This window comes from Oryctolagus cuniculus, chromosome 7 (assembly GCF_964237555.1).
Source record: "Oryctolagus cuniculus chromosome 7, mOryCun1.1, whole genome shotgun sequence".
In the NCBI taxonomy this organism is placed as follows: Eukaryota; Metazoa; Chordata; class Mammalia; order Lagomorpha; family Leporidae; genus Oryctolagus; species Oryctolagus cuniculus.
The window spans coordinates 62,353,317-62,371,664 of record NC_091438.1 but is presented as its reverse complement, the minus strand read 5'-3'; the positions used below and the strand labels follow the sequence as shown (position 1 = coordinate 62,371,664).

At 46.4% G+C, this 18,348-nt stretch overlaps 1 protein-coding gene across 1 annotated transcript in view; it reads right to left on the bottom strand.

The window, feature by feature from the left end:
• The window catches only part of VAV3 (vav guanine nucleotide exchange factor 3), a 411,833-nt gene extending 401,170 nt beyond the window's left edge, over nucleotides 1–10,663 (bottom strand). Inside the window, exon 1 of the mRNA XM_002715817.5 lies at nucleotides 10,072–10,663. Within this exon, the coding sequence (XP_002715863.2) occupies nucleotides 10,072–10,605 (534 nt within the window). The 5' untranslated portion in view covers nucleotides 10,606–10,663. The remainder of the gene's footprint in view (nucleotides 1–10,071) is intronic.
• Nucleotides 10,664–18,348: the final 7,685 nt, after the last annotated feature.

Sequence of the window (18,348 nt, the reverse complement as noted above, 5' to 3'; positions counted from 1 at the left end):
GATGGTAGGTGGTAATGTTATCTCCTGCTATTAGAATGGCACTTAGTGGTTTTTAATGACCTAGATAGGGTTGAGTATGTCTTATTTTTAAAACTTATACGAAAAAGTAGTTAAGAGTCATCATTTTCCACTCATTGATGAACTTAATTTACACCTAGTGATGCATGCTATTATGTATTACTTCCGGCGTCAACTCATGGAGATGTCAATCAATGACTTTGCCTATAGCAGTCTCAAGCAAGTCAAAGCCCAGAAAGGAGAGAAAAAAAAAAACCTGCAAAATCATATTGCACCTCTGTACACAGTACAGCCCAGCACAAAATTGCCTGACCAGCCACACATGAGAGAGGAGTCCAGGAGGACCTAGTGCAGAAGTGACTTACATAATTTAACTACAGTTTTACATTTCACAAGGGTTTGACACATGTTAAACATGCACTTGCACATATTTATGGGGTACAGTGTGTCACTTCAAGATATTTATACAGCATACACTGAACAAATCACAATAATTAGCATTCTTAACCTCTGTTTGGAGCCTTTGAGTGCCTCTCTTCTAGTTCTTTATAAAATACAAGAGGTTACTATCACTCCACTCTGCTGTGGAACAAACTCCTTCCACCTAACCATATTTTGGTGCCCATTATCTATAAAGAGGACTCTTGAACTGAATCTTTAAGCAAACAGCCAAGAAAGAGGAAAAGACACATGAATAGCACAGAGACACTTAACAGCATAACTATTCAGAAACCACAAAAAGGTCAGGGGGCACAGAGTGGAAGGAGCTTTGGGGGTTGAGGCGGGATGAGACCACAGGCCACTGCAAGCTTATCAGGGGGTCTGGACTGTATACCGTGGTCCATTGGGAGCCACTACACAGTTGCCAGAGGCTAACAGACCACCTGCTCTGTGTGGGCAAATCCTAGAGGTCCCGAGTCACTCTCCATCACACTCTGTTCATCAGCAAGTCTTTGTGGTTCTATCTTCAAAACCCATCCTGAATCAAGTAAGGGAACTAAGCACATAGGTGCATGCAAAAGAGAAAGATGTAGGGTCCAACTGATGACGCAGAAGAGCACGAGGTTACAGTGACGGAGGAACTGGCCTTTCTACAGGCACTGCCAGTTCACTCACAGTAAAAGACAGAAAGCAGCACCCACGAGCAGAGACACCAAGGAGAGGAGCTTGAGGAAGCTCTCCTTTGAGTTTGTCAATTTTCCCAGTGGACCAGCAGGTTCATCAGTTGAGAGAAAGAATGAAGAAGGAGATGATAGAGGTTTGAGAAAGAACAAAAAGTCCCAAAGAGTCACCTGGAAGAGTTGGAGAGCTAGGCAAGTCTTCCTGCTGCTTGGTCTCAGGACCCTTCTGCACTCAAAAAAAAAAAAAAAAAAAAATGAATACTGGGGCCAACACTGTGGCATCATAGGTTAAGCTTCCGCCTCCGGTGCTGGCATCCCATATGGGCACCAGTTCGAGTCCTGGCAGCTCCACTTCCAATCCAGCTCTCTGCTGTGGCCTGGGACAGCAGCAGAAGATGGCCCAGGTCCTTGGGCCCCTGAACCCATGTGGGAGACCCGAAAGAAGCTCCTGGCTCCGGATCGGCACAGTTCCAGCCATTGCGGCCATCTGTGGAGTGAACCAGCAGATGGAAGACCTCTCTCTCTCTCTCTCTACCTCTCTCTGTAACTCTGTCTTTCAAATAAATAAATCTTTAAAAATAAATAAATATATCTTTTTAAAAAGAAAAGGATCCAATTTAAAAACAAAACAAGAATGAATACTGAGATTCCCTCAACAGCTTTTTTTGATGGAAGTCATATCTATCAGTGTTGAACACTAGAATGCTAAGCTGAAAAATCCTCAAAAGCACTGTCAATTACAGCAATGCCTTCAGCAACATCACACAGCCTTTGGAAAACTCCACTATGCCCTTGGTGAGAAAACAAGAATGAAAAGAGCAAATAATGTCTTACTACTAGAAGAGGTTTTGATCTTTTGGAACCTAAAAAGCATCTCAAGGACTGCCAGGATCCCAGAACACATTCTGAGAACATTTGTTCTAAAGACATATAATCAGATCACTGAGTAGCCTTAAGTGCCCACTTGAGGTTAGAGATCACAAACTTAAAGTGGAAGCAGTCAGCATGGTGCGTGTATTCCTCTACCACGTTCCTCGGCTCAGCTGTAGGCAGGGGCTAAGTAACAAGCTGGAGTCAACCAGGGTTTTGTTTACCCAAATGAGCAGGACAAATCAAGAGAAACCAAGGAAGTAATTAGAATGGCTATGGTGTTTAAGCTGAGTAGGAAGGAAATGAAGACATGAAGGCATTGAAGAGGTGGTAGGACCAAGGAGTTCAAATGATTGTTGGATTTTAGGTATTAGCAGAATAAGCCAGAAAGAAAGGGGTAGTGAGAGAGTGGGATGCTTGAAACTGAGAAGACAGTGTAACCTCAAGGTCAACACCCAAAACTGAATGTGCCCTCCCCCTTATATCCCCCCCGGTCATCAAGCCTGAAACCTGGGCCTTGGTCCCCAACTCCAACTCAAACATCTCTAATCCTCATGTTCCTCTCTAGCCCTGTCCTCTCCCCTCCTTCTCTGGCCTCACTCTCTCCTGACAACTCCAGCAACAGTCGCATTCGTGCCTAGTGCCTCCCCATGCAATTCACCCCTCGTTCCACTGTAAGTGAACATTCCACAGTGATCAGACTTCACCTGAGACAACTGTAATCACAGACATGCTGATGTGAAACAGGCAGACCTAGGCTGTTAATGTGAATTGGGAGGGTCTATCCTGGTCAGCAATGTCACAGGTGTCATGACTCTGAGAAGGGAGCATGAAATGAAAAGTCAACTAAAAGGGCCAGTGCCGTGGCTCACTTGGTTAATCCCCTGCCTGCGGCATCCCATATGGGTGCCAGGTTCTAGTGCCGGTTGCTCCTCTTCCAGTCCAGCTCTCTGCTGTGGCCCAGGAGGGCAGTGGAGGATGGCACCTGGCTCCTGGCTTTGGATCGGCATAGCTATGAGTGTAGCGGCCATTTTGGGGGGTGAACCAACGGAAGGAAGACCTTTCTGTCTCTCTCACTAACTCTGTCAAATAAAATAAAATAAAATAAAATAAAATAAAAAAGAAAAGCCAACTAAAGTGACACTCCAAAATGTTTAAGGAGTATTTAGATAAGGTCAAGAAGGCCAAAGACATTGAGAAGGCAAAGTCAGAAGTGTGAGAGTTAGGAGATGACCAGGAGAGTGTGCCGCGGTGATCGTAAAGGAGGTAGCAAATGATCAATAATGTCAAGCGCCACAGAGGGATTAAGAAAAATAAGAAGGGAACATCACATATGAAAATTAGGAAATGTGTGGTGATCTATACTGGATCAACCCCATGATATAATTTTCCCTGTCTTGAAAAATGGGAAGAAAAAGGGACAGTTTCTGGCAGCCCCAGGATTGCAGCTCACCCTAAAGTTTCAGTATTTTGGTCCATTAACCTAGGCTCCATCTCCTGGAGAACCCAGGTTAAGCCACCAAGTACAAGACAGAACAAGTGTTTATGATGCCTTAGGATGCTTTAACTACTTAAGAAAAAATCTTAATTATTTTGAGCTTAATACTATACTGGAAGATTATCAGAAGCAATAACCTAACAAAAGGCAGAGAGATTGTTGACTTCGGAGAAGACTAAACGCTGACATTATTCTGAATTAAAGGTGCAATGGGGCACACACTCTCTCCAGGCAGTGACATTCTTTTTCTCTGACATTCTGTATAATCCAATAGCCTGCACATAAACTGTTTTAATTTGGGAACAGGAATAGCAAAGATGTATTTGGACTGCTTACTTCGGCACTACAATATAATCAAAGTTTTTAAAATAATAAATGGTTACATGAAGCAGAAATCAAGTTTTTATTTAACTCTTAAAAAAAAGTTAACACCATCAAAATGCAACTGAGTATCAGTAGCTTGGAAGGAAATCCTGAGGACAACAGTGTCATATTCTTTTAGAAATGCTACATCACCAACATTTGATGCCCAGGGGACAGTATTATGTGGAAAAGCACGGAAATCAATGGCTTAAAGCATTACAATCTGAATGGAAAGAAGTCTGAGGAACACACTCAATTTATTTCACTTATATATATATTTTTTGACAGGCAGAGTGGACAGTGAGAGAGAAAGACAGAGAGAAAGGTCTTCCTTTGCCATTGGTTCACCCGCCAATGGCCGCCGCGGCCGGCACACCATGGCCAGCGCATTGCGCTGATCCGAAGCCAGGAGCCAGGTGCTTCTCCTGGTCTCCCATGCGGGTGCAGGGCCCAAGCACTTGGGCCATCCTCCACTGCACTCCCGGGACATAGCAGAGAGCTGGCCTGGAAGAGGGGCAACCGGGACAGAATCCGGTGCCCCGACCAGGACTAGAACCCAGTGTGCCGGCGCCACAAGGCGGAGGATTAGCCTAGTGAGCTGCGGCGCCGGCCCACTTATATTTTCTTAATGCACTTTTTGAAGGGACCCCCAAAGCTTGCAAAATCATTTTAAGACAATTCAAAGTATACATCCACTGCACTCCACAGTCAGTAAACTCATGGAATGTATTGCTACAGCTTTCAGCCATAATAAAAAGCAAAACTTCAAATTTCAAAATAAGATAGTCTCATCTGTTAATGAACAACTTAATACATTATCCCTCTTAGTAGTTTTTTTGTCTGTTCTACTTAATATGACTGGTTTAATTCTGTAATTAATACATGTCGCTCCCCCTCTTCGTGGAGGAACGACACAGGACCCTGCGCTGTTCTTTCGTCTGCTCGGCCCTCCCCGGGTTTGCTGCTGGTTCTTCCCGGGTTGGCTACTATCCCTTCCACCTCCGTGGAAGGGCAGTTCCCCCTGGCCGCATTCCCCACTTCCGCAGGGGAGCGGCACACCGCCGGCCGGCTTTCTCAGGGGCTGCACGGGTTCCCTTAGATGTTCCCCATAGATGTTCCTGGTGCATGCCGTCTCTCTCCTCCTTTATAGTCCTCCTCCGCCAATCCCAACTCGGCTGCCCACACGCCGAGTACGCTGCTCTCCTCCAATCAGGAGCAAGTCCTACAGTTTATTAGTTGAACTGGAGGCAGCTGTGCGGAAGCTGTTTACTTCTCTCCCAGCGCCATATTGTGGGAGAGCAGATGCATAGAATAAGTCCTAATTCGAGTAACTTAGTCTAGTCCGGATTGCTCCCCACAAATACACAGTTATTCTTAAGTGTTGAAAATTAACTGAAATGTGATCCCTGTTAAACATAAGAGTGGGAATAAGAGAGGGAAGAGATGTATAATTTGGGACATGCTCAAGCTGACTTGCCCCAAATGGTAGAGTTAGAAACATACCAGGGGATTCCAATTCAATCCCATCAAGGTGGCATGTACCAATGCCATCTCACTAGTCCAAGTGATCAATTTCAGTTCACAATTGATCATAATGAAAGGACTAAGAGTCAAAGGGAGCACATAAACAAGTCTAGTACCTGCTAACACTAACCGATAGAATAAATAAAGGGGAGAGTGATCCAACATGGGAAGTGAGATACTCAGCAGACTCATAGAATGGAAGATGTCCTAAATAGCACTCTGGCCTCAGAATCAGCCCTAAAGGCATTCGGATCTGGCTGAAAAGCCCATGAGAGTATTTCAGGCATGGAAAGCCAAGACACTCTGGCAAAAGATCTCTGTGAGTGAGATCCCAGTGGAAAGAACAGGTCTTCAAAGTAGGAGGTACCTTTCTCTGAAGGGAGGAGAGAACCTCCACTTTGACTATGACCTTGTCTAAACAAGATAAGAATCAGAGAACTCAGAGGGCTTCCATAGCCTTGGAAACTCATGACTGGAGCATAGGGAGATAACTGATGCCATAGACAGGAGTGTCAATTGGTAAAGTCAACAACAGGAGTCACTGTGCACTTACTCCTCATGTAGGATCTCTGTCCTTAATGTGCTGTGCATTGAGATTTAATGCTATAACGAGTACTCAAACAATATATTTCACTTTGTGTTTCTATGGGGGTGCAAACTGTTGAAATCTTTACTTAATGCATACTAAACTGATCCTCTGAAAAAAAAAAAAAAAAAGAAATTATCAACTCCCAACTTGACTCTCACTGGGATTAAACATGACAATAGGTCTGATCTGATTTCATCATCATTTAAAAAAAATCATCTTTTATGTTTCTGTGTGGGAGCAAACTGTTGAAATCCTTACTTAATGTATACTAAGCTGATCTTCTGTATATTAAGATAATCGAAAATGAATCTTGATGTGAATGGAAGGGGAGAGGGAGTGGGAAAGGGGAGGGTTGTGGGTGGGAGGGACGGTATGGGGGGGAAGCCATTGTAATCCATAAATCGTACTTTGGAAATTTATATTCATTAAATGAAAGTTTAAAAAAAAAAGATAGTCTCATCAATGACAGATTTATGGTGCTGATTCAGGGAGACTTAATCACTAAAAGCAATATCAACCTAGTCATTCATGCCTCTCCCGGAGGCACCACCACCACCACCACCACCAGTACAACCAGCACCCATAGGCTCTCCTTCAAAGTCTTTCATATATTTTGTGTCCCACAGAGAATGCTGTTTAATATGAAAACACGATCTAATACAGACACCAGATTTCCTGGATTTTCACTATCTGGATTTTAGTTAACTTTATTCCTTATAATAAGGGGAACATGTTAATTAACTAAAAGGGATTAATGTTTATCTCATTATAAAATAAAATCCAAATTAGTTGTTAGTGTGTTTATTTTTCAACTGACGATCTTCCCATTACCAAGATGACAACACCAAAAAAGAGGCTGATGTCCACAGCCAAGAAGAACAACAGGAGGTTTGGGATCCATTTGTGCTTCTCTTTGGGAGGATAACTTATTAAGACTCCAAGTTTCGGGCCAGCATCGCAGCTCAATAGGCTAATCCTCCACCTGCAGTGCCGGCACACCGGGTTCTAGTCCCGGTCGGGGCGCCAGATTCTGTCCCGGTTGCTCCTCTTCCAGGCCAGCTCTCTGCTGTGGCCAGGGAGTGCAGTGGAGGATGGCCCAAGTGCTTGGGCCCTGCACCCGCATGGGAGACCAGGAGAAGCACCTGTCTCCTGGCTTCAGATCAGCGCGATGCGCTGGCTGCAGTGGCCATTGGAGGGTGAACCAACGGCAAAAGGAAGACCTTTCTGTCTCTCTCTCACTGTCCACTCTGCCTGTCAAAAAAATAAAATAAAATAAAAAAATTTTTAAAAAAAGACTCCAAGTTTCAAACTGATAACTGAGCAATCATTACCTTCAGGGTTTTTAATGCAAACAAAGCAGAAAGAAGAAAACAAAAGAACATCCCACTCATGGGAATAAACAATCTTATGCTAGTAATAGCCTCCCCTTCAGGAAAACTAGCGACAGGCAAAGAGCAAAACATCAATAAACTCATTCTGCTTGTCAACATCTGCTCAGAGCAGTGTCTCCAATGCCTCAGATCTGAAGTGAGAACTTCCCGTTATTTCCCTACAGTACATGATCTTCTGTGTCAAATTGATATCATCAATAAAAACTCAGCCAGGGATGGAATAACTCGGAGACACAGCAAAAAGCCCCAAGCACCGGGAACAACATCTCTAACTTCAGAACAGTAAACTCTGCTGAGATGCATGTCAGGGTTGCTCTAGGTTAGCAGGTTATTCCCAAAGCTGTTTGAACAGAACTTATGGGGTAGGAGCCTTATAAGTAGGAGCAGGTAGGCCCTTTCCCAAGAAAGATAGGAGGCAGAAACACTTAGGATGCTAGCCTAAAGGACTGTAAAATTTTATATTTCTTATTAAATTGTAACTATCACCTATTACTCTTATATGACAATAGCAGAAAAAAATTAATTTTGCGGATAATGACTACATTACATAATATGTGCTGGGGACTATAGGCATGTTAAACATGTCAATGTAATTGATAAAGTTATTTAGTAAGACTCATTTAAGGATTTAATGACAACCTGTAAAATACAAATTCATGTGCCTAAGTGCTCAGCTGTTTAGCAACCTTACATCTCTGCAACAAGGCCAAGATAAGCAGGGAAGCCTAGACAGACACCACCATGCTCAAGTTCTAGCCATCCGGGATTCACACTTGAGAAGCCCTCCCTCATAGAACACTAATGGGAGAAACTGCAATGGAACCCAGAAAGCTCAGGAGTAGACAAACTTAAGAACTCATAAGCACCCTGACCAAAGGAAGAAGTTAACTGCCCTACTTACCTCATTATAATCTGGTGGTTATCTGACAGCACAGGGTAAGAATTTCTTTAGGCCACGTATTCTGGTGTGTTCTTTGTGGCACCCCCAGTGGGGAAGACAGCTCTCACACCATTGTATTTGCTAAATTTTCATTCCTGATGCTAAACACAGTAACTATGACCCTTACTCCTCAAAAAGACTAAATCACATCTAATATATTCTAAGAAGAGTTAAACACATTCAAAAGATTTTCATCATTGTTAATATCCAAATAAAGGTTTGCGTGTCAAAATGGGAGTTCCTCAGCTGTCCAGAAAATTTGATTATTGAGAATAACTCAAAGGATAACTGCTGAGAGTGGCAGGAAACAAGTTTCAGGAAATGTGCACAGTATTATGCTCCCTGCTGGTGGACCACAGCATCCTGACCCACACAGCCCCCAGAGACTCTGCACAAGATGGAAAATGGGAATCCATGGAACTGGACAGCCACCTGACTGCAGCACCTCCCCCCCATAGTGGAAATATCTGTTATACCCCAGACAGGACACCTGGAGTTGAGACACCCTGATGGGGTCCACAGTGCTACCAATCACCATGGAGGTTTAGGGGACGGTATAAGATAATTGACCTCACTTTCAAATACACATGGCCCTCACCACTTGCATGCCTGTTCTTTCTTGGGAACTGCCCACCAGCTGGTTGAAGGCAGGCAGGCAGGCAGGCAGGCAGAGGAACCCTGATGGAACGTGAACACCAAGACAGGGAGGAGCGTATGAGCTCCCACTTCAACTGTACAGTTAATCAGAGTCACTTCTCAAAAGGCACTGCTCTCCTCGCTAAGTAGCAGAGGTTCTGCATCACACAGGATCAGCGCCAAACTGTGTCACCGAGGGGACTCTCTCCTCTCCCTTTAAAGTTGAAAGTATCTTTTTTACACCGTGAAAGAGAAAAAGGAGGTTCTGGATGGTGTTTCAACATCCTTCTACACAAAAACTTTCCGGCTGCCATGTGACTTTCGAGCTGACGCTAGGGTGCACACAGTCTCCCGGAGCCGCATTTCGCTACAGCTTTCAGAGGCACGTCCAGGCGCTCAGCCCCAGGAGCCCCAGGAGCCCCAGGAGCCCGGGGCGCACCAGGCCACCCGAGCGCACGACCCACGGAGGGAAAGCGGAATCTCGAGCGCAACTTCTCATTTCCCGTGGCTGCTGGGAGACGCTGGACAGGCTCCTTCTCACAGGCTGAAGAGCAGCTCTGAACACACCCATCCAGCTGGCCGCGGCTCAGGGGCCTTCGCAGGCAGCCCCGGTTCCGCTGCCTTTTCCTTCCTCCGCCTAGTGTCATTCCTGTTACAGATAACGGTCCCCAACGCCCTCCACTTCCTAGAGTCCTTGTGTATGTCATGGTTCCTCTTTCAACAAAGCACGGACGCAAAAACAGAAAGCAGAAGAGCAGACGAGAAGCAAAACGACACCACCACCGCACCCCCCCATCACCTCGTCTCATCCTCCCCAGCGTTTTTTATAGATGAGCTGACCCTACAGAGAGAGAGAGAGAGACACGGAGTAGCTGAAGGGCACGCAAAGACAACTGTTATCTTTTTTTCCCGCCTCCCATAAAGCCTTTGCAATCAGCTAAAGAGCTAACTAACCCATTTCTAGCCCAAGTAGGAAGCGCCGAGGTGGTCCCCTGAGCAGCAGGCTAGGAGGCAGGGCACGCCAGCGCACCTAGATGTTTGCATTCACACAAAGAAATTAGCCGCAAGATTAATGGGAGACGCCGGCTGGAGCCGGGGGTTGCCCGCGCCGGCCTCCTTACCTGGGACATCTGCGGCCTCAGGTTGATCTCCTTGAGGTTGATAGAGTGCGCCCGCAGGTTGTTGAGCAGCTGGCAGAGCAGGACCCCATCGCGGAGGGTCTGCGCCAGGTCGAACACCTGCGCCGAGTCCCAGGTCACCCGGTGGTTGGCCGGCAGCACCTTGCAGTGGATGAGCCACTGCGCGCATTGCCTCCAGGGCTCCATGCCCGACGGCTCCGCTAGGCGCTCGGGCCGGGGCAGGAGGCGAGGATGCGGCCGCAGCCGCCGCCGCCGCGGTTCCTCCGCGCCCCGCCGACGCCGGCAGCGGCCGCCCGCGCCCTCCCTGCGCGGAGTCCGAGCTGCAGGCGCCGCGGCCGGTGGGTCGGGGTAGCCGCGCGGGACTTGGCTCCGGTGCCGGCCCCGGCCCCGGTCCGCCGCGGCCCGGCCGCCGCTGCAGCGAGTCCCGCGCGCTCTCCGTGCGCCCCGGCCGGCTCGGCGGCAGCGGCTGCCGCGCACAGGCTTCCGACTCGCGAGCCGGGCACCCGCACTGAGCATGCCCGGCGCGCGGGCCGGGCTCGTGCCGTCTGCGAGTCCCCAGGGGCGCGGGTGGGAGCGCGCGGGCGGCCCCGGCTCGGGGTCTGGGGCCGGGGGCGGGGCGTGGGGAGGGGCGGGGCGGGCGGAGCCACTGCCCGGTGCTAGCCCTCGGGCTGTCAGAGGCGTCCAGGGGTGTCCTCACGGGGCTGCCCGCCGGGTTGGAGGGAGCGTGGCCGAACACGGTAATAGGTTGGGCTTCCCTCTAGGACCCCTCCCCAAGAAAGCGAATGCAATTTACAAAGTGGGGTCCCAGAGGAGTGGTGGATGAATGGTTCCGAAACAACCCAAGGAAGGGAAGAAAGCCGGAGCATCCGGGGAGCACAGCCGGGAAAGTTTTGGAGAGGGTCGCCCCCGCGCCGCTGCCCGTTCTGTCCCCTAAAATGCTTTCGTGCTGACCACCTCCCGAGCCCGGCCTCTCAAGTTAGTTGCTTCCAAGGATGTTTTGACACCTCAAAAGGTGAGGGTGTGCCTAGGGGGGCCTGAGAAACCGCCCCCAGCCCCGAGCCGGCTTCGACGCCAGCCTTTTTTCTTGGGGATGGGGTCTCGGATCCGTTCCCTGTGGTAGTGCAGGTCCTTTCGCTGACCCCACCGAAAACCTGCCTGGAGAAAACAGGCCGGTGACACGGAGGCCGGGCTGCGCATGCGTGGGCGGCTGGCGCCCAGGTTTGAGAGCAGAGCGCGTCGGCCGGCTGACCTGCAGGGGCTGCGCCTGGGGGACCCGGATGACAGCTGGGGCGCGCCCCCCAGAACTCGCGCGGGCTGGCGGTGCGCCTTCACGTTTGCTAAGGCGAGCTTTCAGGCACTGTTAATCCTGCCCTTTTTCTTCCCACCATGTCTCCCACCTACACACACACACACACATCCAAAAAACATAGTGTTTACATAATTTGTAGAAAGATACCGCCACTGGGAACTCTTGAGGTCCTTGGTCAACCTTCAGAGATGCATTCCTTTAAAATTTAAAAAAAAAGTTAAGTCCAAGTTGATGTGATTTTAAATCATTTTCTACATTTAATATTAGACTTCTGTATGTATCCCAAATATTCTGTTATGAACCATATTACTTCTATCAACCGGTCAGAGGGTGGTTTTTAAAAGAACATGTGATCCGTTGAGGATAGATAGAGCCTGGCAAGCCTAGCACAGAGTGTTCACTCAGTATTAAAACAACACATCAGCCTGAGGTTCTCCTTTCCTCACAGGCATCCTTCCCCAGAAGTTTTCTTCTTGTTTCAATGCAGATTTCATCAATAGCACAATGCTTCCTAGACCATGGTTTTGGCAAGAGTAGTAGTTCCCCCTTATCTGAAGGACTTATGTTCCAAGACTTCAGTGGATGCCTGAAGCTGCAGGCACTAAAAGGCACTCCTAAGCTAAAGCTTAATGTGTAAGTTAGTCACAGTACAGCACCTGTGGTGCTGGCATCCGTATGGGCACCAGTTCACATCCCAGCTGCTCCACTTCCAGTTCAGCTCCATGCTAATGGCCTGAGAAAAGCAGCAGAAGATGGTCCAAGAGTTTGGGCCCTGCCACCCACATGGGAGACTGGGAAGAAGCTCTTGGCTTCTGGCTTCAGCCTACCTCAGCCCTGGCAGTTGCAGGCATCTGGGGAGTGAACTAGTGAATGGAAGACATTTTCTCTCTCTCTCTCTCTCTCTCTCTCTCTCTCTCTCTCTTTCTCTCTCTCTCTTCCCCTCCCACTCTCCCCCTCTCTCTGTAGCACTGACCTTCAAATAAAATCGCTTTTTAAAAAAGAATGCAGGCCGGCGCCGCAGCTCACTAGGCTAATCCTCCGCCTTTCAGCGCCGGCACACCGGGTTCTAGTCCCGGTCAGGGCGCCGGATTCTGTCCCGGTTGCCCCTCTTCCAGGCCAGCTCTCTGCTGTGGCCCGGGAGTGCAGTGGAGGATGGCCCAGGTGCTTGGGCCCTACACCCCATGGGAGACCAGGAGAAGTACCTGGCTCCTGCCATTGAATCAGCACGGTGTGCTGGCCGCAGCGCGCCGGCCGCAGCGGCCATTAGAGGGTGAACCAATGGCAAAGGAAGATCTTTCTCTCTGTCTCTCTCTCTCTCACTGTCCGCTCTGCCTGTCAAAAAAAAAAAAATGCAAATTTTCCATGAGCTTTTTGAAGATTCCGCACACTATAATATTTTTTTTATTTATTTATGGACTATTTCAGTTAATGTTTTCAGGCTGCTGTTGACCCCTGATCACTGGAACAGTGGAAAGCAAAATGGATTGCCGTAAATCGTACTACATATCTTTATGTACTTTGTCTTTAGAGACCATCTAAGCCCTCTGAATCACCATTTAATACAAATTCCTACATAAGGAGAAATTAAATTGGGAAAGTTTCATTAAAAAGGAAGACTTAGTAAACAAAAACCATGAACTCTGTTTCAGGTAATATCACACCACTCTTGGGAGTGGTAAAATACTCCTATTTCAAAAACCCAAATGGGAGACACTGTACCAAGATGCAACCTGGATCAAAGTCTGCACTGTGCTGCCTTCTAGCAACATAACCTTGAGCAAATTAGCCAGTTCCTCCAAACTTCAATTTCCACATCTGTAAAATGAAAAACAAACAACAACAATGTATCTCATAGATTGTCACCAGGATCGAATGATAACAATGCCTTCCCATTCAAATCACGATCTGTAGACAGTCACAGCATCTGGGAGCTGATCAGAAATGGAGACTCTCAGGCCCAACCCCAGGCTGAAGGAATCAGAACTTGAATCTATTCTAACAAGGTCTGCAGGTGACCTATATTTCCATCAAAGTCTGAGGAGCACCAATGTAATGAATAAAATGTGTGGAGCCTGACACCTAGTAAGAACTCAATAGACATGACCTAACAGCAGCTCCTTTTCATTCGCCACAAAAAAAAAAAAAAAAAAAAAAAGGCAGAAAGGACCAAATAAATTGTATTCACTCTTTAAAAATCAAATGTGTAGGCCGGCGCCATGGCTCACTTGGCTAATCCTCTGCCTGCGGAGCCAGAACCCTGGGTTCTAGTCCCGGTTGGGGCGCCGGATTCTGTCCCGGTTGCTCCTCTTTCAGTCCAGCTCTCTGCTGTGGCCCGGGAGTGCAGTGGAGGATGGCCCAAGTGCTTGGGTTCCTGCACCCACATGGGAGACTGGGAGGAAATACCCGGCTCCTGGCTTCGGATCAGCACAGCGCCAGCCATAGCGGCCATTAGAGGAGTGAACCAACGGAAGGAAGACCTTTCTGTCTCTCTCTCACTGTCTATAACTCTCTCTTTGGATCTCTCTCTCTCTCTCTCTAACTCTACCTGGCAAAAAGTAAAAAAAAAAAAAAAAAAAAAAAAAAATTTTAAATCAAATGTGTAATACACTTATATATTATAAAATAAGTAAAATATGGCTTCATAGCATAATGCTTCTCTAACATAGTAAGCCAGGGTGTGGCTAAAAGTATAGGCAGTGGCCGGCTCCGCAGCTCACTAGGCTAATCCTCCGCCTTGCGGCGCCGGCACACCGGGTTCTAGTCCCGGTCAGGGTGCCGGATTCTGTCCAGGTTGCCCCTCTTCCAGGCCAGCTCTCTGCTGTGGCCCGGGAGTGCAGTGGAGGATGGCCCAAGTCCTTGGGCCCTACACCCCATGGGAGACCAGGAGAAGTACCTGGCTCCTGCCATCAGATCAGCGCGGTGCGCAGGCCGCAGCACACCAGCCGCGGCGGCCATTGGAGGGTGAACCAACGGCAAAGGAAGACCTTTCTCTCTGTCTCTCTCTCTCACTGTCCACTCTGCCTGTCAAAAAATTTTAAAAAAAGAAAAAAAAAGTATAGGCAGTAAGTATATGGAAAGCCCAGAAGAGGGGGCTAGTGGAGAACAGGGTTCTTCAATTAAACATGGAGCTAAGTGGCCACAGGTGAGTCACGTGGAAGACATTCAAGGGTCAGAAACTGGGGCCACAAAAAGGCAATTGGCTGTTCACCTCAACTATCAGCTACAGTCGTTTTTTTAAAGAAATCTTGCTACCTAGAGAAGACAACAAGTTGACAGCTAGGAACTCAACTATCAGTGGCAACTCCTTGCTAGTCGTGGCACCCAATGTTCTCTCAGGGTGTGAGGGGGGTTCTTGCACACCAGAAATTGGACATCAGGATCCCTCCTAGGTCCTTGAGACCTGTGTTACCACCAGAGACACACCCACGCTGTTCCATTTACTCATTGTCCACTGTGATTGTCAAGCACATTATCTGAAGTTTAAAAGAAAAAATGAACCCCCACGCCCTCCTACCACCATATAGTTGAATAAAATGAAGATCAAAAGAGTTAAACATCTTGCTCCTTGATTTAGAGTTCAATCAGAGGGCTGGTGTCCCCGTATCTGTGTTTTCTTTAAATTTCTTTTATCTGGTTTTATTTATTTGAAAAAGCAACAGGGAGACAGCTATCTTCAATCTGCTGATTTACTCCCCAAATCCCCACAGCAGCTGGGGCTGGGTCAACCTGAAGCCAGGAGCCAGGAATTCCATCTGGGTCTCCCACGTGGGTGGTAGGGACCCCAGCACTTAAGCCCATCATTTGCTATCTCCCAAGATGCACAGTTACAGGAAGCTGGAGCAGAAGCAGACAGAGGAGCCAGGACTCAAACTACACTCTCCAGTGTTGGATGCAGGCATCATAAGCAGCAGCTTTATCTGCCGTGCACAGCACCCGCCCCACAGCTGTGCTGCTTCTGTACCAGAGCTGCAGCTCAGCATTCTAACAGCTACCTTAATGAGTTTAATTACTGGCCTAAACGTCTTTCTCCCTGCTAGACTGAAACACCTTGAAGGCAGGAGTGGCAGCATTCATCTTCAGATTCCCAGAACTACCCTTGGCACTTGTGACACAATAAGCACTCAAAGAATGAGTGATGAATGAATGAAAGGACTGTGTTTCTCTCCCTCTCCTCTCTCCCCTCACCTCCCCCTCCCTCTTCCCATTCCTAGGTGTCTCACTGGCCTTTCTAGGCCCTCTCAGGTGAGCGTACTGCCCTCTGCTTCTCTCTTGTATCACTGTGCTATTTGGACCCAGCCACAGCCTTGTACTACCAAAATGAGAAACAACAAGATGGGGGGGGGGGGTGTCCTGAGCTGCAGAAAAGCTGACAACAAATGATGAGTATCACATCCTAAGTCCCTTTCCATGTTCAAAATTCCACCAGAATGTGAGGATGCAGGAATTCACCAGATTATCCATCAGCCCTAATACACCAGAAGTCTCCGAAGTGAACGAGGGGAAGGTACATGAAGCCATCAGTTGCTACCTCTATACTGTTAATGCTTACTCTTTTTTTCCTCTTATATTTTCAACTTCTAAATTTATAAAACATGAAGATCTGTCTACCACCCAGAAATTCAGAAACCCAAATTTATTTATTCCTTCCTTTTTTTTTTCATTTTATGTCACAAGAGAAGTAAATCATGAATGGTATACAGCATATCAAAGATAAATAAGCTCTAGAATGAATTAAAATACAGAAACATAAATATTGTAGGCTGTAAACTGAAACCCAGGTTGTCGGTCTGCTGAGCAAATTTTCTTCCGCTACAATCAAACATACTTTGATTTCACATAAACATTAGGGATGTGGGTTTCAATATTCTGGTAATTTGATACAGTTTTTAAAACAAAAGCCAGAAAAACACTGCGAAAATAGGATGGAGGTAGAATAAGATTTCTGTAAATATCATTCCTTTAATAAATTGGCCCAGATCAATGTGTATTGAAAGATTCGAGGGTTGAGTACAAGTGAGCAGAATCTTGTTAGAATCACAGGACTTCTTTTCTCTTCTGGTCAAGTTCTGATATTAATACTCTGAGTAGCAACATTGATTACAATAAAGGCCTTTATTCAAAATGACACCATCTAACAAAAGAAATTTACTTGAGATAATTTATGGTACAAATAGCTTCCAAAGAAGCTGTTGAAATGTGACTGTAACTCTGTATGTGTTATAGGGATGGACTAATAATAGATGAATTGGCCCACTGACATCCAAATATACCCCTTCTGCATTGTGAGTACACAAAGAGAAAATGGGGCTTTTGCTTCACAAAGTTAATTGCTCCACAGTAGGGTCTTCGCAAGAGACTGCTTTACGTTAAACATGTTGTGGCCCTCAAGCTACAATTGGACATTAGTATATTGTCAAGCATTAGCAGTGGTATATGTATACATAATTTTTAAAGATAACCAAGATCAGACTTACACAGAAAAGCTAAATAGCTCTGTGTATTCCAATCAGCAACTGAAGACCTTAATCTCATTTGTGATACATTTAAATTCTGTTTGCATGTTTGTGTAAATAAAGTGCCAAAGAGTTATTTATACTGAGATGAATATTAAAATCAATTGTAAAGAAACTTTTGTGGAAAATACTTAGTGTCCCAGCTTCCACAAAATCCTGTACCTATTCAATGTATACTGTTCTTTACAGAATAATTATATCTTCAGGTATGCCATGCCACAACTACCACCACCTCCCCTCCACCTCTACTCTGCTCCTCCTTGGGGTCCTTGGGAACAGGAACTGTACCTAATTCATCTCCTATATCCCTGACCTAGCACCTAGTCAAGGATGGATTTATAGATGGTTGGAAGGCTGGATGGGTAGACAGTGGGTGGATGGGTTGATGGGTGGGTAGATAGGTAGATGGATGGTAGATAGGTAGATAGGTAGATGGATGGTAGATGGGTGTGTGGGTGTGTGGGTGGATAGGTGGAGGGGTGGATGGCTGGATGGCTGGATGACTAAACGAGATAAACAGGGATATAAACCATATAATAGTAATGCTGATGGAGGATAAATTTCTACTTACCATTTCTGCATGTTGCCAAGATTTATTTCTGACAACAATGTGAAAACAACACAATACTGCCAGATAGATTGGCTTCCCTGTGTGAAGAGAGGGCAGGAGTACCAGAATGCCCCCCCACCTCGTGCTATCTCCATTTCAAATACACAGAAAGATCAATATACATACATACATACATACACATACATATAGTAGGTATAGATCCCTTTGACTTATACTTCTTTAGCAACTAAAATCCATTCTTATACAATTAGAAACTTTTCCTGAAAAAGACCACATATTTCGTTAAATTTGCACCTTGTGCCTGAGACAGATGACAATAGCAGCTGCTATTTGTGAGTTTATTGTGATCGCTGACAACTAACTACATGTTTCATTTATGCTTCCTAACTTCTCCACAATTGTTAACCTCACTTGATAGATGAGGAAACAGGATGAGAAAACTCAGCCATCTTTCTCAAAATTCAAGCAGTTGATAAGTGGTAGAGCCAACTTTAGTGCTAGGCTTCTTGATGCCAAGGTCTACACATTTAACTGTGACATTACGGCATCTCCCTGGAGATTTAAGACAGAATGATCTCTAAGAGCAAACTCCAACAGGATGGCTTCATACACAGCCAACTTTAAATGCTCCCCACCTATGGGAACCCATTGACAAAGCGGAGTAATTGAAATCTCTCCTGGTGTTATTCAAATAGCAGGAAAAGAATAAAAGTTTGTGGATAAAGGAGTTTTGCTTTAATTTTTTGTCTTTATCCTTGAGACATTCCATTTTTAAATGTTCTAGAATTTCTTTAAGCAGCCCATGTATTCTTTTCGGATATAACCTCTTTGTTTTATTTTGTTGTGTTTTGTGTCAGATTGCCATG